A 20460-nucleotide genomic window follows, 5' to 3' on the forward strand; every position below is an offset into this window, starting at 1 on the left:
TCTGAGCTTCCATAGACAGCTGTAGAATAGATGTGCAGAAGTTTGCCTTTAGAGTTGATTGCTGGAACAAACTTCCATCTGTTGTTGTGGAAGTTGATAGCTTAAATAAACAGTCCTTATATAGACATAGATATATATAGACATAGATATTTATGAGAGTTTCTAGATAGACGTTTTTCTGGAATTATTTAATCTCATAAGTTGAGGCATCACTGTAATTGTACCAATAGAAATCTGGCAATTATTATTTCTTTGTCTGTTAAAATTTAATAACTCAGTTCTCAGTATATAGATTTTCATAATATTTTATATTTGGCTCTTTTAGAAAGATTTGTTGAGTCATTCCAAAGTTTATTTAAACAGGACATCGAAATGTCCTGTTTAAATAAACAGGACGTTTCTATTATCCTGTTTCTAGTAGTTTCTTATTAGTCACGTGATTCAAAGTAATTGATGGAGTACATGGCACACGAATTTTTAATGGCTACACCTGCTGCAGATTTCAGCAGTTAAAGTGTTGGAAAATTTCTTCAACTGTAGTTTTCTATTTTTCCTGTCTTTTGCCGAATTGTGTTGTTCTTTTCCTCTATAATTGTGCATCAGTGAAATGGCAATTATTATTTTTATTCATCATCATAATAATAATAATAACAATATTATTATTATTATTTATCAGTGAAGTGGCAGTTATTATTTCTGTCTGTCCATCCAATGTAATAACTCGACTCTCAGCAGATTGATTTTCATAAAATTGTTTATTTGGCTCTTTTAGAAATATTTGTTAAGTCTTCCCAAATTTCAGTGAAATCAGACCACTAGAAGTATGGCAGTTATTATTACTTTTGTGTTGTCATGCATGTCTATGTGATAGGTATGACAAATCACATAGGTTATCTATATATATCTACATATAGATATACGTTTATATAGGTTATATAAGACAATGGTTCGGCTACACTTTGAGTACTACGTACAGGTCTGAAAGCTTCATTTTAGGAAGGATGTAGAGTTGCTAGAACGAGTACAGAGAAGGGTGACAAGACTGGCAAAGGAACAAAGGGTTGCTCTTATGGAGACTAGGCACCTACGAGGCGATCTGATTGAGGTGTATAAGGCCTTGAATGGATTGAGCAGGCTTAATGCTGATGGGATTCTTCCTCTTGCTCAGATTACAAACCTGAGGGGGCATAGATTAAAACTGAGGAAAGACAGCTGTATAATAGATGTGCAGAAGTTTGCCTTTAGAGTTGATTGCTGGAACAAACTTCCATATGTTGTTGCGGAAGTTGATAGCTTAAATAAATTCAAGGCAGAACTACTAGACAATCATTTGGAATGAATAGTTCAGTGAAATGGGAAGTTTTTTTTAATTTTTTTTTTGGCTGATGCTGTATAAGCTTGCTTTCTTACATCATGTGCATCTACTAATACTAATATACCATATACAGTATTGTAATTGAAGTTCTGGATATTATGTTTTTTGATGTATGTTGATTGGAGGAATGAATGGACAATATGGGGGATGTGCAGAAACACCATGCTCTCAGTTCACACATAAAAATTACATTTTGCTCATTGTTTTTGTATACATAAGTCAAAACCAATTAACATTTTTTTTTTTTTTTTTTGTAATGTAGTTTTTAATGTAACCTGTTTTTTTTTTTTTTTTCATAAGGAATTCCTTTCCATATTTGTGAATTTCACATTAATGAATTTACAAATGTGGAAACATAACTGCCACAAATATACAGCTTTTACTGTATTCATATATAAAAAAATTAAAATGATTGATAGGCAAGTGGCAATATTTTAATGGGGCATTCTAATATGTTCTTTGTTGTTTATCTGGATCATGAACAGATGCAAAGGAGTATTAAAATTGTTATTTTCATTTATTATAATTACATTTCCTTTTAAATAATTCTAACATAATGTTTTGATTTTGTAGAGGAGCTAATGGAAGAATGGAAGAAAGTCACATTGAACTGTTTATCGAAACACTAACAGGCACTGCATTTGAACTTAGAGTTTCTCCTCTTGAAACAGTCATTTCCATCAAGGCTAAAATTCAGTATTTGGAAGGTAATTAAAAAAGACTGTTTTGAAAAGTAAATGGCTAATACCTTAACCACATTATTGTTTATTCCAATTTCATAAATGGTAGTTTTGCTTATAATTAAATTATCAGTAAAATGAATATGAAATAAGTATCATAATCTAGATATGTGATGTGATGAAAGAACAGCCACTATTTGGATAACTTGGAAACATTTTAATTAGTTGAAAAAATATCTTCAATGTACTGGGTAGTCATTGTGGAAATACAGTAGTATATCATACTACTGCACTTCCACAATGCAGTAGTTATTACTGTGACTACAAAATATGGTTAATGGTACTGTTCTTGTCAAATGAATAGTTGTAAACTCCTATGTAGCTGTTCCAGAGTATAAACAGAACATTTTTAGGCTCATTTCATATTGCACGACGTACCTGTTATCCTCACTGTTTCCATCTGTCCAAGGCGCCTCTGTAGCCAGGTGGGAAGGAGCAGCAGTGCGTAGCACATGCTTCTGATTAGACCGGGGTTCGAGCCCATCACCACCAAATACTGAGGATGTGGAAAGGTCAGGGAATGACCACCGAATATCCCTGGAGCAATATGGCCTTAGTTGCTAATGCTCCTAAAAAAAAACCAAATAACAAATAATAACCATCTGTCCAATGTAACAATTCCAGTGGATGGGTTTTCATGAAATTTTATATTTACTATTTTAGAAAAATTTGTTGTGCCATTCTAAATTTCATTAAATCAGACAGATAACAAAGCAGCAATTATTGTCTTTTTTTATATACATGTCATGTACCCATACACTGTGTACCATAGCTGAAGCACTAGACATTGTAATAGCAATTAGAGGAACAAATGGGCAACATGACAGATGTACAGAAAAGAAAAATTCTTATTTTAAGCACTGTACATATTAAAATGATTCTTTTTTTTTTGAAGAGTTTGTTTGTTACGAATTTACTAAATATATAAATAATGAATTATTACTATTTGTTTATTATATTAATCACAGAAGATCTGTGAAAATATGTATTGTATTTCAATTTTTATTAAAATCCTGGAAAGAATAAGTACATTACAATAATATTGACTGCATATTAATTTGTGAGGTATGTGCAGTGAAGAGAAAAGAATTACTTTTATATATTATTAGTTAAAGTTAATTAATTGGGAACACATTAGTTATTTACTTTTCACTTATATTAGTCACAGTGAATGGAAAAATTCAGTTAATTTAATTTTAAAAAAAGCAGACATTCCTGAAATGTAGAAAATGTTTAGAACTCTTTCTTCTGATTTGACAGGAAAAAAAAACTGGAAAAATTTGTCAAGCAACCTTCACTAGACGATGACTAATTCAATTATTGTGAGAAGAAAGCCCAAAAATGTCTCTGCACCCCCCCCCCCAATCCAAATTGACTCAAAGCAGGGTCAAAAAGTTGGTCGGAAAATCCACCAGCTAAGGTGTTAAGTGGTTGATATTCACATGACAGAATATAAAAGTTATAAAAAGTACCTGAAAACAATAGTTGCCAGTTTGAAATATATAAAAGATTTTTGCAGAGAATGCCTTTTATGTTTTTCTCAGTGGCAATTGACACATTAAAAGGCAACACATGAACTTATGCTATGTTAGAATTTTGAACTAAGCTTCTCCAAAGCTAAATACCTCCAGTTGCAGAGACAATGTTTCTCAGACTTTTCATAAATGATGGAGGGATGCACATATACTTCAGTGCTGAGCTTTTCAAATATGGATGCATTCAATACATCCACATTCAATACATCTCTGTGATTCTGATTTTTCTGTCCACACGACATGAAAATAGGCATGCAAATATATAAAATTTGGGAATACATATTATGCACAGTAAAAATCATATGTAGAGCTTTATGAAGTTGGTGTACCCTGACCAAATGATCAATATGCCAAGCAGCCAACCAGTTCTTTTGCCTTCACATCTATGGCTGTGCTTCTGGAGAATTTGTCTTGAAGTTTAGTATAGTGGAGCCTCTTATTGATAACAGGATTATTTATCGTTTACCTATTATTTCAGCTTTTTTTATTTCTTTCGAATTGAGTCTATCAGCCGGCACTCAGAAGTTTGTCATGACAACAGTACTAGTTTATATAACAAGTACCATAGTTTTACTTTCAAAGTTTTGTCTGCTAGCTAAGTAATGTATGATCGGTGACATGACTATCAAAAATCTCTCCAATGTAAAAAGGAAGTATTACCCCCAGCTTCCCACCCATAACTAAAAGTTTGGATATTAGGAAATAATTAACCTCTCTAGCTTCAGAGGCATGATGGGAACTGTGGATAGGTCTTCCCTTGCACAGCAATAAATAGTATTTGTTAAAATTATAGAAAATATATTTACTGATAATAATCAGAATAGAAGTTTTTAATAAATATTTTATTTGAAATTTTTTTTACAAGTTCGAATACATAACCAAGAAAGATGCTATAGTAATACAGTTTACAAAAAACATTTTTTTGCAAGGAATGCAAACTTTTGGTTCTGCATTTTAGAGCAGACTTACATAGCAGAATTTTTTGTTGTTGTGGGGTTTTTTGCATATCAGTGACTCAGATCATATTGTGTTATTATCTTTGGAAATGTGTGTTCACAGGCCAATTTGCACATTGTGCAAGCTAAAAAACTTGGAGTAACTTGTGAAGGAAAACCTTACTTCCTCCTCCTGAGATCAGCTAATTAGAACCTCAATTGAAGAAGATTTTAGAAATTCCTCTTGTCATAGACAGGAATTGAAACCAGACCTCTCCAAATGAGTGATGTGGCAAAACAATTATATTATCATGGAGGACTATTTCACTTATGCTATCGTGTAGCTTTTCATATTTGATCCTGAACTTTTCCTATTTTCTTGTTAATTAGGGAAGATTTCTGAAGTTTTCAATAGATAAATCAAATAAAACGTTTTTTGTTTTCTTCCTGTGGGGAATTTTAGCTGTGTGGATAGAGTAGTTGAAGAGATACAAAAAGGCAATATAGCATAGATACACAAAAAATCCACATTTTACTAGTTCACACTATATTCACTGCCACCTGAAAAAGTTTGAGAACTATTGTGTCAGTCAGTTTTCCAAATTAACCATATTCAACAGTTTAATTAACAGATTAAAATTTTTTCCTAGCATCATTTATTCCAAGATATGTTTTCTCCCAAGAAATTATTTGAGTATTGCAAAAAAAACTTTGCAAAAGTGAACAGCCAGTAGTGAAATTTTGGAAATGAGAAGTCTGCAGTGGAGAAATACATTCGTGTCCAATAGAATTCATGTCCAATGTGATTTATTTAAATTTAATTTAAATTTTAAATTTAATTTAAATTTTAAATTTAATTTAAATAAATCATAGATTGTACTAAATTGGCTTCCTTTTTTCCATAAAATGTAAATTTTATGGAAAAAAAAATGAACTTATTCTTCATTAAAAGCCACAAAAAATGCATTCTTTTGTACCTTTTGTACCTGAATGTGTGGTATCCATCTCCTTGGCCGTGAGTGAAATTTTGGAAGGGATAAATAATTATGTGGATATGAGTTTTTTTTTTAATTTAATTTAAATAAATCACAGATTGTACTAAATTGGCTTCCTTTTTTCAATAAAATGTAAATTTTATTGAAAAAAATGAACTTATTTTTCATTAAAAGCCACAAAAAATGAAAAGAATATCAAAAAGAAAGCAGTACGTAAAAAAATAATTCTGTTCAAAAGGGGATTTCTGTCTAAATGACTTGCTTTCTAAAAAAAGGAAACAAAAATTTGAAGTGAATGGATCATGTCATGTATTTCAAAGTAATTGGAGTACATGGCACACAAATTTTTAATGGCTACACCTGCTGCAGATTTCAGCAATTAAAGTGTTAAAAAATTGGTTCAGCTGTAGTTCTCTGCTTTTCCTGTCTTCTGCTGAATTGTGTTGTTCTTTTCCTCTATAATTGTGCATCAGTGAAATGGCAAAGTGTGCACCTGAAGAAAGAAAGATAAGTATGGAGATATGCTGTAATTTAGATAATTAAATAAAAATATGCTTGTTTTTTTACTTGTTTATCATGTAAGTATAATCAATTGTTTATCATCTAAGTATAAACTCTTGGCCTATAGGAATTCTGCTTTTCAAAAACTATAGAAAAATTCTTTCTGAGATTATCAAAAATAGCATTGTTTTGCTTATCAGCACAGCTAATATCGGTGTTTAGAATCACCATAGATAACTCTTAATAAACTACAAAGTAGTTGTTGTAGGCATCATTTGCTCTTTCTCATATTGTGCTCTGCCCTAACGACGAGTTGTCATGATAGTAACAATAGTCTTCTCTATTAAGAGTTATCTATGGTGATTCTAAACACCGATATTATATAGATACCAAACTCTTAAAGTATTATGCCTTGTGCATTTATTTATTTTAAATATTGACATCTACACCTCTTGGCATCTCTCATATTGTGTGATTAACTTCACAACTGGGTCGTCATGTCTGCAATACCAGGGTACCTGCCCACCCACTGATGATCGGCCAATAGCTGTGAAACAGTGCTGTCTGGGTGGTGGTACTCAACTGAGAATAAGTAACAATAGTCTTCTCTATTAGTGAAGAGTTACTTATTCGAAGTAGTGCAATATCATGGCAACTCGTCGTGAAGGCAGAGCACAATATGAGAAAGAGCAAATGATGCCTACAACAACTACTTTATAGTTTATTAAGAGTTATCTATGGTGATTCTAAACACCGATATTATATAGATTGTCATATTATGTAGGTACATATTATACATACATAGACAAAATTTTAGACTAGTTTTTCTTATATATTTCATACTTTGGAAGGGAACCCTTTTATTACTATGGGATCCACAACTCAGTATTTGCGTTTTCAGTATTCATGGCATTTCTCAGGAACGTAACCCACATGAATAGTGGGGGTTTACTGTATACACAGTGAAGCAACCCGAAGGTTTTGATGGAACTGATATTCGGTGACATTCAAGTCAAGTGGACCCAATTTTGGTGAAGTCTGGATGGTCTGTGACAGCCAGATCCTCTGCTTGCACCTTCACGATGGTGGGACTTTTAGTAATCCTGGGTATAACTACCATGCACAAACACACTGTGGGTGACCACCCAGGTGTGAGCCAATGTTAGCAGGGGTCGAGGTGTGGCACCCACACAACATAGAGGAATGCCATCCCTCTGTTACCAAGCAATACTAGGTGGTAGATGACTCTCATCAACTGGTGCAATACCACCACTTTGCTTATTGGAGGCTTGAAGTGGTGGAACCCATGTTTAGTCTCTAGAGTGAAGTTCCAGTCAACCCTTGCCCACCTTTTCCATCATGCAGTATGACTGATGACTTTTGAGGTTATGATGAACATCATTGCAAGATCCAATCTTCCTTACATTTTGAGTGTACAGCTCTAAAACGTTGTTCGCAGGCTGGCCTCTAGTTAGTACACCAGACCAAACCTATTGATAACTCTCTAAGAGGCTTTCGGATCAGCTAATGTATAATCTTGCAACCTCTACTCTGCCAGATAGTGACTGGAAGGAGTCCGAGTAGTGTGTATGCAAGGGGCATCGTTGAGGCCACATTATGTCAAGGATCTGGGTATATTCTTACCATGTGTACGCCATATCCAAAAATTTCATTACTTCATACAGCATGGCCCCCTCCCCCCACTTTTTCTTACTATTCAATTCACCATTAATTGTTAAACTAATAGAGTAAGCTTATCTGCAAAAAGATCTAAACCTCTCAAACACTTCCTATTTCATTTCACAAATATACATGGTCTCAATTCTAATCTCAACGACATCCATTTCCATTTGCAGTCTGCCAAACCCCATGTACTTTTTGACAGAATCTCAGTTATCGGTTGATTCAACTACTGCTCATCTCAGTTGCCCAAATTATACGCTGTATGATTCCTTTTGCCTCAAAGGTGGTACTTGTGCATGTGTCCATTCCGATATTCCCTGTCAGAGACTTGGTAATTTGGAATCTCCTCTTTTCAATCTTCTCTGGCTTAAAATCTCTCTGCCTCATTGTGTCAAATTCATCTGTTGTCTCTACCGTTCTCCCAACTCCACTAATCACTTGGAGCTCTTTGACTTCCTCTCTTTGCAACTTGACTTTCTCCAGTCCAACTTTCCTACCAGTGAAGTAATTTTCCTTGGTGATTTTAATGTTCACAACTGCAGCTGGCATCCATTTTCTAGTCCCACTGACCCAGCTGGTCGAGATGCTGAGGCTTTTGCAATTACTAATGACCTTGCACAGATTGTTCATTTACCTACAAGGATACTGGACAGTCCCAACCATACAGCCAACACACTTGATCTTTTTCTCACAAACAACCCTTCTAAGTACACGGTCGAAGTGAGTGGTCCTTTAGGTGCCTCAGATCACAACTTGGCGATTGTCTCTTCTCCAATGGAGCCTTTATCTCATTGCTATTCTCAACCTCGTTTGTTTGGCATTACAAGAATGCAAAATGGGATGACCTGCAAGATTTCTTTTCTTCTTTTCCTTGGTCAGATTACTGTTTCAAAACTTCTGATGTCAACTTTTGCTCAGATTGTGTCAGTGAAATTATTCTTGTAGGAATGGAATCCTTTATTCCACACTCCACTTTAAAATCTCATCCTTTATCTAAACCTTGATTTTCCAATAAATGTGCTAAGGCTGTTCAAGAGAGGAAGGTTGCATATCGTGATTGGCTTGTTTCCAATTCTTCAGTTTCATTTTCATTTTCTGCCTACACCAAGCTCGCAACAATCGTAAAGCAGTCATTAATCAGTCCAAACTAGAGTTTGAACAGGCTAAGAGTAGAAAACTTGCTTCTTGCCCTAATGGTAGCCGAGCATTCTGGTCTCTTGCCAAAGCTGTTGGCTGCAACTTTTGCCCATCTCTGCTCCCACCTTTTTCAAAACCAGATGGTTCTGTTGTCACTTCACCCAAGGATAAAGCTGACCTCCCAGCATCCCATTTTTCTTCCAACTCAAGTATTAATGAACTTGGTAAAACACTTCCACCATTCCTAACACTCTCCATTCAATGCCTCCTGTGGTCTTCATGTTGTCAAAAGGATGTTAGAAGTATTTTGACAAATCTTGATGCAAAGAAAGCTCCAGGTCCTGATGGTATTTCTTCACTTGTTCTCAAAACCTGTGCTCCTGAACTTACTCCTGTTCTTTGCCACCTTTTTTACTTTCTTATTCCAAAGGTGTTTTTTCTTCTGCTTGGAAATTTGCTCATATCCAGCCAGTTCCTAAAAAGGGTGACAAATCCCTCCCATCCAATTATCATCTTATTGCATTTACTTTACTCTTTCTAAAGTAATGGAGAAATCAATTAACCGCCAACTCTTAAACTACCTAGAAACCTTCCGTCTGATCAACGATCGCCAGTATGGATTCCATTAGTGTCGATCCACTGGTGATATTCTGTCTTATGTTACTCATTTATGGACAAATTCATTGGAAAAGTTTTGTGAAACACAAGCAGTTGCTCGTGACATCTCAAAGGCTTTCGATCATGTTTGGCATAAAGATCTTCTAAACAAGCTTCCATCTTATTGTTTGCCAACTGTTTTTGGTAATTGGTTACCCAGTTTTCTCTCCGATTGCTCACTGAGGGTGATGGTAGATGGCTCTCTGTCTTCTAACTTCCCCACTAATGCTTGTCCCCCAAGGTTCAGTTCTTTTCCTCTTGTATATTAATGACCTTCTTCCATTTACTGGAAATCCTATCCATAGTTTTGCCGATGATAGAACATTTCATTCAACTTTCCATTTTGAGAAACCTTGTCCAGCTCAATCAGCTTCAAGTTCTCGAAAATCTGCTGCCAATTCCTTAAATGCCGATCTTCAGGTAATTCTCCAGTGGGGCAAAGATAGCTTAGTTGATTTCAGTCCTTCTAAAACTCAGTCTTGTCTTGTATCTCGCAAAATGATTCTTCTGCTCCTATGCTTATCTTTGGTGACACTTTGATTTATAGGCAAAATGATATATCTCTTTTGGGGTTTACGCTGACTTCTATTCTCTTTGCCCAAGCACATTACAAATATTGCTTCCTCGGCATCTAAAAAAACTTGGTTTTCTCTTTCTCTCTCAGCATTGCTTTTCTTCCAAACAGCTGTTCATTCCATACAAATCGCAAATCCACCCTACCGTGGAATATTGTTCCCACATCTGGGGCAGTGCCCCCAAAACCTCTCTCAGGCTTCTAGATTCCATTCAGAAGAGGGCAGTTAGGTTAATTAATGACTCATCGCTAACAAAGTCTCTCCACTTGTTGTCTCATAGATGTACTGTTTCTGCTGCATACCTTTTCTACAGATACTTCCATGGGCACTGTTCTTCTGAATTGGCTTCTATAATTCCTGCTCTCTCTTTCAAAACAGTCCGAACACATTCCGCCACCAGCCAACATCCATTTACTGTCCAACTTGAAACTCACAGAACCAGTTTTTCATCTCCCTCGTTTATTCATTCAACTGCCGTTTTCTGGAAGAACCTTCCTTCATATGTCTTTCCTGAAAATTACAGTCTACGTAAGTTCAAGTCTATTGTCAACAAATATCTTCTTTCATCTTCTCAACCTCCAACCCAAGCACGGTACTAAGTACTATAGGTTCTAATACCTCTCGTGTTTGGAGTTTCACAAAAAAAAAAAATATCTTGTTTTAAGTGTTGCTGTCTCTTATCTGCAGTTTTAAGTAATTATGGACACAATTTGTAATAAATGGTGGTATGAAAATGTGTGTGGGGGGGGTCGCAGACAATTTTTTTTTTTTTGGTAGTTGTTGGCGCATCGGCTTCTGTGGCTATAATGCACCTCCCAAGGTTTTTGCAGTACTTTGATCCAAGCCTGAGGCGGGATTCGAACCCGCAACCTTTGGGTTGCCAGGCAGGCACTTTACCCACCCGGCTATCCCGGTCGGCCACAGACTAATAATTCACTGACTAGTAGTTAAACAACAGCTGCAAGCAGAGGTAAAATTAATTCTTGCACTGCTTCTGTTGGGAAATGGAGTAACCTGGATAAAAGAAGTGGAGATTACTGTGCCTGTTAGCATTTCTTACAGGAAAAGCACATAGGCTGTGTTAGCATACTAAGTGAAAAACAGGCACACATATTTACATGTTTGTAAATTGCTAAATAAATTTGATGAATTTCAGCTTAGTCATCAAATGCAAACATTGTCAGGATGTTGGAAACATGATGTCACTTGGACATAGTGATGCAGAATTTGAATATGGTAATTATACAATGTGTACAGAGAGGACAGTTAGGATGGGCAGTGATGGAGGAGTTATGCTCTTGATTAAAAAGCATATAGAATTTAAGGCAATGCACTCAACTGAAGTGGGTGATCAGTGTAATGTTGAGTAATTTCCAAACTCACTTTTTATTCGTGGTATTCCTCAGCTTTTAGTTCTAGGTCCCTTACTGTTATCAGTATTTAATAATGATATTGAAGCTTATTTTTTTAATTTGAAGATGATACAAAAGTTGGCAGAGTGGTTAATGGCAGAAATCAAAGCATGCTACTCAGTGGTGAGCTGTGAATATTTTAACAATGGGCTCGCAGTTTTGCCAACTTTTTGATGTGAAACATCCTTGGGGATTCCTGCTGAGTAAATCTGATCGGTCATGGAAGTGATGTCATTTGTGGCTTCTGCCAGAGGCGCTTTCCACTTTCACACTAGTCTGTGCCGAACACTCACTAGTAGTGTGATTAGAGCGCGTGACGCATTTTTCACGAGTGGTATGATATCTCGAGTCAGCCTGGTCATCATACCACCTCCCCCTTTATGATGATACCTGGATACGATAGTGTCTCAAGTTCTAACTTTTTAGAATTTTTGAATTGTATGATGTCACAACCATACTTCCTGAGGTGAGTATGATTGCAACAATACAGTTATATGACTGCAACAATACAAATATTTGTCAACAATTTCTTTTTTCATCTTGCATTTTCGTAACATTCCATTGTTAGGTGCCCCTAATAGCTGCATATATTGTTTCAACTAAAAGATTGGTACTTCAGTCAACGCTATTTTCTAGAGACAGTTAGATATGTTGCTATTAGTAACAGCAATGCCCACATGGTGCAAGGAAGTCTATGGCTTATGCTGCACCAGCCAAAAAAAAAAATAATAATAAAATTAAATAAATAAATAAAAAATATATATAAAAAATAAAATAAAATAAATAAAAAAAAATATATAAAAAATAAAATAAAATAAATAAAAAAATATATAAAAAATAAAATAAATAAATATATATATAAAAATAATAAAAATATATATTAAAAAAAAATAAATAAATATATATATATAAAATAATAAAAATATATATAAAAAATAAATAAATAAAATAATAATAATTAATAAGATAAAAGGAAATAGACGGCCTATGCATTCCCCTCCTGTAGGTAATTATCCAGCTGACCTTTGAATTTCCACAAACTGTCAGCCTCTACCACCCATTGTAGGTAACTTATTTCAGTAATTTATAACTCACTGGCTAAAATAAAATGTCCTGCAATCCAGTCTAAACATCTCCCCCGGGTAACTTGTTGGCCCCTAGTTCTGGAATCATTTATAACTGTGAAAATTTCGTCCTTATTCATTTTACTTATGCCTATCAGGGCCTTAAACACCTCAATCAAATCTCCTCTAAGGTGCCTAGTTTCCAAGCTCTGCAACCTACATATTCAAAGTCTTTCCTCATATGGATGCCCCTTTTGCCGATCTCACCAGGTGAGTTACAAGTCTTTGGACCTTTCAAGAAGCACAATGTCTTTCTTTAGGTGTGGTCTCCATACTTGAACAGAGTATTCCAAGGGTGGTCTAACAATATCATTATATAATGGGATTATGACGTCTTTATCTCTACTAGCAATTATTCGATAAATCATCGACAGGACACCATGGGTCTTCCTTGCAACCTGTCTACAATGCTCAGTGAATTTCATGTCTGGCCATATTGTAACACCCAAGTCTCTTTCCTTCACTATTGGCTTAGTTCAACTCCACCTAGTGCATAAGTTATTTTGGGGTTACTGTTCCCCAGGTGCAATATCTTACACTTTGCTGGATTAAAGCATCATTTTTCTGACCATCCCTGAAGTCTATCTAGGTCACTCTGAAGAAGCTGTGCTTGTTAGTGATCATTAACTACTCTACCAATCTTTACATCTGCAAATTTAGACATCACGCCCTCTATCCCTTCATTGATGTCATTTATGAAAATCAAAAACAACAGTGGTCCTAATCAATGTTCCCTCTAATTTTTCTTATAGCTGCGCAGTGCAGAAATGCACACGAATAAAAAAATTTTCAGACAAGATTAAATATGTGCAATATTTTTACAAATTGTTTTAATTATAAGTAGGGACATATATAATAATAAAAAAAATGTTAACAATAAATTTACACTTTACGGTTAGTTAGTTATTTTTCTTGTAATTTTTCTCTTCTGTTCTTTGTAGAAGTCCATATTTTGTAGACATCATCTACATTTATTGTTGCACCATTAGCAAAATGCAATTTGATTGTCATAAGGTCACTTAAATCTACAAGTATATATCTCTTACTTTAGTTATCATAAATCCATTGTATCTTGTCTTCCAGAAATTATGAAATTGTGAATGTTCAATAAAATATTTACAATACAAAAACTCTTATTTCGTAATCAAAATTCCTAAAGAAATGCGAAGGATTCACATAAAACCATCTACTGCATGTGTTCGGCACATGCGCCACTTTTTTATTCATCTTCCTTTTTTCAACAACTAGAGAAATATAACGGATACTTTTTTTTTTTTCATGATAAAATTTTAATATTTTAAATAAAAAATAACATGAAATACTTCCCACATCACAAAACATTCTGCAATATAAAAACAAATAATCCATAAAAAACGACTCTTCTAGAAAAGGTACACAAAAATCAGAGTACATGAAAAAAATATTATACAAATATTCAAGCAAAATTTATTTTAAAAATTGCCATATAGAATTTACTTCTTTATTAATATTTGTTGTCGATCTTCTGCTTTGCTCAATAGTGATGATTACAGAGGAATGATTTGATGTAACGATCTGGATCAAATTGAAACACTGGTTTTCCATTTAGATGTATGGTCATCATAATCTACAATGTGTTTGTCACAATATTATTCATTACGCTGAAAGCTCTCTCAGCTTCAGCACTGCTAATTGCAGTGGTTTCAAAAATATTTCTGGCTTTCTTAATTGAAAAGGAAATTTCACTCTGTTTTAAAGATAAACTGTCTTCGACAAAATCTCTAAAATCATTAATTTTTATTTCATATTTTATCAGAAAACTTGAATTTCTTATTCGTGTTTCACCATCTTACCACGGAGAAAAAAGTTCTTTCATATTTCACGATTCCGGGTAGCATGTTTAAAATTCCTTTCAATTCCTCATCATCAATAGTATCATTATATTCTTTATTTAATTTAAAGTTACTCTGTTCCATTAATAACTTATCCTTAACTTGTCACGAGATAATTTTTTAAATGTGTTCTTACTTTCGATTTTGATTCCTTAAAATTCTTTCAACTTCAACATGCTCTCAAATTTGCTTCATAATTTCATTCAGAAATTTTCAAATTAGCAATAGCATTGATAGAATAATTAATTTATCTGCTTTTACTATGGTGATGCTGCGACTTTGTAAAGCTTTTGAAAGGTAAGAGAGTTCACACAGAATGTTGATCGTAAGTGCTAAATCTTTAAGAAATTCCAGATTGAAAAGTCTGTTTAATAATCCAGAATATTTAACTTTCTGATTCAAAAGGTTTGCACAAAGCAGCATAATTCCTCCAACCCTCAATTGCCATCTGCAAGCTACAAGCTGCCAATTGTGACCTGTTTCCACATCAAGTTCTTTAGCAATAATTCCTAATTTGCGCTGGTTTTTGGAGATTGGTGATATAATGTATACAGTTTTTTTTTTTAAATTATTGCCATTATTTGGAACATTATTCACACAGTGAAAGCTTCAATGCAGTTTCCAAATATGCCAACATTTCATCTTCAGAAAGTTTACTTAATATCTTAGTTGCCTCATTCCCCCTTCAGTGTTACTACTGTCACTAGTTCTTTGAATACTGCGCAAAATATCCGAATCACTCAGATATTCAGCTACTCTGACCATGTAAACATAACAGGAGAAATTTACTGGAAGATGTGGATCACTCACTTCTCCGAAAAACATATGACTTCTTGATGGAGTAAAGGGAAACCACAACACAAGTTGACCAGAGGCCATTATCCGTGTCGGGAGTCTTCTTAATCCTCTGACTGAATATGGAAAGCATATTAACTAGCGCGACTTCTTGGAATGTGGCTCCATACGTTTTACGGAAACCACTAATTTTGTGGAATGGTAATCCCTTTCACCCTTAATTCGCACTTTCTAATTATGTAAATTGCCTAAAGGCCAGAGGTGAGAATGTGTATAAAGTTGTCTCTCGTAATCCATTTGTTCTACAGAAACTATTTTGAATCTAATTACCAAGGGGAATCAAAAAAATTCGCTATAAAGAAGTTTGTTAAACAGAGGTCCGACTGTAATTAACTCAAAAATTAAGCAATTTTAAAATACATAACTGGTCGATTGTGCCATTAAAATGCTGGGGATAGGGCCCCGCTCACTCCACTGTAGTTCTGGCTCTGGATATCCAATAATTGAATTCAGGATTTCATTTGTAAAATAAATGATTGTTTCAACAATTGGTTTGCAAATTTTCAAAAAAAAAATACAATGGGCTCTCATGAGGCCATATGAGCCCACTATAGCTCACCACTGATGCTACTGCAACAAAACTTAGAAAATTTAAGCAGATGGGCTGAAAAGTGGCATTTTAAATTTAACATTGATAAATTCACGGTACTGCCTATGGGCAGCAGTAATTCCTGAATAACATACCAATTAGATGGTACCATACTCAGGGTTATGACAAACAAGAGAGACCTAGGTGTAATTGTTTAGTCTGACATGAAATGCAGACTGATTGCTAGGACAGCTCATGGAGTTATGTCAGTGATATGCAGAAATTTTTAAGTAGGACAAGGAGGTAATTATCCCATTGTATCCCAAGATGCAACCTAACCATGGCTAAAGCCATGGTTGGGTTGCATCTTGAGTGCTGCGTACATATCTGGAAACATCATTTTAAGAATAGTGTAAAACTGTTGGAATGGACAGAGAAGAGCAAAAAGATTATTCAAAGACACAAAGGCTATTTCTGCAGTGAAAGACTTCAGTTTTTCAAATTGCAGTGTTTGGAAACCAGGTGTCTGCAAGAAGACTATTCAAGTGTTTAAGGCTCTAAATGAGTTGAATAAACTAAATGTTGATGGCATCCATACTCTTTCTCAAACAATGCATATAAGAGAACATAAACTTAAACTGGAAAAGATGATTATGGGACAGATGTGTGAAGAGTTGATATGACAGAGAGTAATTGTTATTGAAATAAACCTCTATTGGGTATTTTAAAGGTAGATAGTTTGATTAAATTTAAGAAAGCATTAGAAAAATTATTAGTGGGGCCGATTAGGCGGGTAGTTTATTTTATTTTTTATGGAAACCCCAAACACAAAAGGTATTAGAATCTATAACACTTTGAGTACCATGTGTGGGTTGAAGGGTGAAAAGGTGAAAGAAGATACTTGTTGACATTAGATTTGAATTTCTGTAGACTGTAATTTTCAAGAAATATGTGTGAAAGGAGGTTGTTTCAGAAAACTACAGTTTGAAGGATAAATGAGAAGAAGAAAAGTTGGTTCTGTGAGTTTGAAGTTAGACAACAGAAGGATGCTGGCTGGTTGAGGCAATATTCAGACTGGTTTGGAAGTGCAAGGTGGAATTATAGAAGCCAATTCAGAAGAACAGTGCCCATGTAAATATCTATAGAAAAGGCATGCAACAGAAACAGAATATCTATGAGACAGAGTACAGGAACTCCCTGACTTACATAAGGGTTGCATTCCGCGGAACACTACGTAAGTCAGAATTTCCTCTGTGCTTGTGCAGCACTTGCAACTGTGCTCACTGAATTGATTGAATCAAAAAAGAAATGTTTGACAAACATGTAAATAGAATTATTTATTGTATTTATTCAATTTTTTATCTCATGCGCAGAAAAAATTACAAAAGCGTGCAATTTTAAAAAATTTCAAAATTATAAAATTACAAAAATAGAGAGAAGACATGCATAACGTCAGTAAGTTTTACCTCTCAAGCATCGTTGCCAGAATCGACGTCTTCAGCTGATAAGTATGCTGTAGAGGTTGAGGGCTGTGGAGATTTAGAAGGGGTCAGCCCCTCAACCTTACGAAAGAATATATTAATGGATGACTGGATGGCGGCTTTTTTCTTTTCATTGTAGATAGCAAGCATATCATTAACCCCACTGTAAACTTTTAAGAATAGTTCACTGTCAGGATCCATCTTTTCAACCTCGCCATTGCTGATGCAATTTTACAAAATAGCATTGCCATCTCTCTGGTGATGAAGCATCTTGGCTCCTCGTTTGGTTCATCTTCAGCTTTGTGAGCATTTTCTTCTTTCTCTATTGCTGCCTGCAAGTCATTAAGTTTTTCATTAGATAATTCTTTCTGTTCTTCCTCTATTAACCTACTCCACGTCTTTGGCATCAACCTCCAACTGAAGTAGCTCTGCAAACTTTACAATCTTATCTGTAACCTCTTCACATGATTTGTCTTTTTCAAATCCTTCGAAGCCTTTTACATGCCATGGGCATATTTTCTTCCATGTGCCATTTAAACAACTTTTAGTAATTTCCATCCAGACCTTATTAATGTTTAAGATGGCGTGGTAAATATTGTAAGATTTCCAAACGTGTCTTAACATAAGTTTTTTCTTATCGTCTACTGCAGACAATGCCTGAGCAAATGTGTGTAAATAATATGCTTTTAAATTTGAAATAACACCCTGATCCATAGATTGGATGAGTGAAGTCGTGTTTGGCAGTAGAAATATTAATCTCACGTTCGATTTGAAATCATCTAGATGTGTAGGATGTCCAGGAGCATTATCTAATAGAAGCAAAATCTTGAAAGGAATGTCATTGTCTTTACAATATTTTTCAACCTTGGGAATGAAGCAGCACCAATCCTCAAAGAGAGATATTGTTATCCATGCTCTCTGGTTCGATCAGAAATGCACGGGTAGGGTGGCTTTATTGCCTTTAAATGCATGAGGATTTCCAGAATGGTACACAAGCAGTGGTTTTAATCTGTAATCTCCTGCTGCATTAGTCCCAAGCAAGAATGTGGCCCTATCTTTTGATGTCTTGAAACCTGACATGGTATTTTCCTCTTTGACAACGTATGTTCAATATGGCATTTTTTTCCAATACAGGGTAGTCTTGTTAACGTTATAAATTTGCTGTGTTGAATAGCTGCCTTCATCAATAATTTTTTTCCAACACATCACAAAATTTCTCTGCAGCTGCAGAATCGTCACTGGCGACTTCACCACATACTTTAAAATTGTGGAAACCAGCATGATGCTTGAACCTATTAAACCACTCGTTGCTTGCCATGAACTTGGGTTGGGGTTCGCCGTACTTATCCTAAATATCTTCATAAATACTTCTTGCTTTTGCTTGAATGGTCATTAGACTCGGGGGCACTTGCTTCTGAATCTGATTTTCCATCCATATTATTAACAGCTGTTCCATATTCAATATAGCACCTGAACGCTGTTTTGTGATCCCTGTTGATCTTAAGTGCGTCGATCCTTTGACATGTTCTTTTATATGCGCACTGTCCCTTAAAATAGTATTCACTGTTGAAGCAGCAAGACCTAATTCCGTGCAATAGATGACAAACTTTGTCCTGCTTCGTACTTCTTAATTAAGCATCTTCATTTCTAAATCAATTTTGTTTCGTTTCCTGGCACTATCACCACTTGCACTTTTTGTTGGTTGCTTTTCCTTCAGTATTGTAATGCATAAATAGGAATGAAGAGAAGTTTCTGAAAATTTGTTTTTTATATGATTGAAGATTTCAGTGAAGTGGAACACATTTCACCATAATAGCGTAAAAACCCACACAATTGCAGTTATCGGGATTATTGCAAATGCAATAAGATCGAGTTTCCTACCTGTTTATAATTAGATGCACTAACAGAAAAACACAATAAACCGGAAAGTGCATATTGTTTTTTGGTCGGGGCCTCCAGAAACGTGCGTTAGAAAAATATCAAAAAGGCATTCAAAATTGATTCTTTTAATGGAAACATATGATAATGATGAAAGGGTGGTGCAATTTCCATTATAAATATGACCTTTTAAAGAGATACATAGCTTAGTAATATAGCGAAATTTTTAACTTCCAAGGACTTGGAACGAATTACAAAAAAAAAAAAAAAAAAAAAAAAAAAGAACAATGTGTTATTGGGTTCACATTACAATATTTTCACGATACCTCCATTTCTTCCTACGGTATGCAAAATATGTTTACACGATTTTTTTAAGTTTGCATCTACCGGAAAAAAAGTTACGTAAAGTCGAATTTCTGTAAGTCGAGTATTACATAAGTCAGGGAGTTCCTGTATTTAATTTTTGGCTGATGCTGCAGATAGGTGAACCAACCTCGCACTGCATTTAGTTTATGGGTAAACTATACTGATACCTTGTAGCTTAAATTGCATTGCTAATTTAAAACAGCCCAGCCAAATTAGTAATAAACCATTTACACTGAAAGTATTCTTTTTATATAGCCTGTGATACTGGCAGTAATTTATTATATTAATGTATCTGTCTTATAATTTTTGAGGTATTCCAATTGGCCAGCAGCATCTGATATGGCAGTCCCAAGAATTAGAAGATGACAACTGCCTTCATGATTACAGCATATCAGATGGAGCAACTCTGAAACTGGTTTTGGGCATGAGGGGTGGACCAATAAATACCCAGAGAGGTAAAGGACATTATTATTTTAAGAGCATATAACTCATTGATTTTTTTCTTGTGTTTCAGCAACTGTTCTGTAATTTTTAAATGTACATTTGGCTGATGAAGACTTTTAAAGACAGTGGGAATTCTGTGTAAAATTTGTCAAAATGTTCTGATAAAGGGCCTTGCTATAAATCATGATGAATGGTGGAAAAATACTGTAAATGAAAGAAAAGAAAAACTGTACTGAAATTTTTGTGTTAATTCACCTCACTGAAAGTTGTATATGTTTGTATAAATGTATGTACCTTTTTATTTTTTTTCCTTATATATATATATATATATATATATATATATATATATATAGGGAAACTTTTTTTT

General features: G+C 34.7%; 1 protein-coding gene across 1 annotated transcript in view; it reads left to right on the forward strand.

Moving 5' to 3' along the window:
• The window catches only part of LOC150083500 (AN1-type zinc finger protein 4-like), a 146913-nt gene that overhangs the window by 41081 nt on the left and 85372 nt on the right, over window positions 1-20460 (forward strand). Inside the window, exons 2-3 of the mRNA XM_090378514.1 lie at window positions 1949-2082; window positions 19961-20104. Of these exons, the coding sequence (XP_090234640.1) occupies window positions 1965-2082; window positions 19961-20104 (262 nt within the window). The 5' untranslated portion in view covers window positions 1949-1964. The remainder of the gene's footprint in view (window positions 1-1948; window positions 2083-19960; window positions 20105-20460) is intronic.

This window comes from Mastigoproctus giganteus, chromosome 7 (assembly GCF_048544385.1).
Source record: "Mastigoproctus giganteus isolate SK-2022 chromosome 7, ASM4854438v1, whole genome shotgun sequence".
Classification (NCBI taxonomy): domain Eukaryota; kingdom Metazoa; phylum Arthropoda; class Arachnida; order Uropygi; family Thelyphonidae; genus Mastigoproctus; species Mastigoproctus giganteus.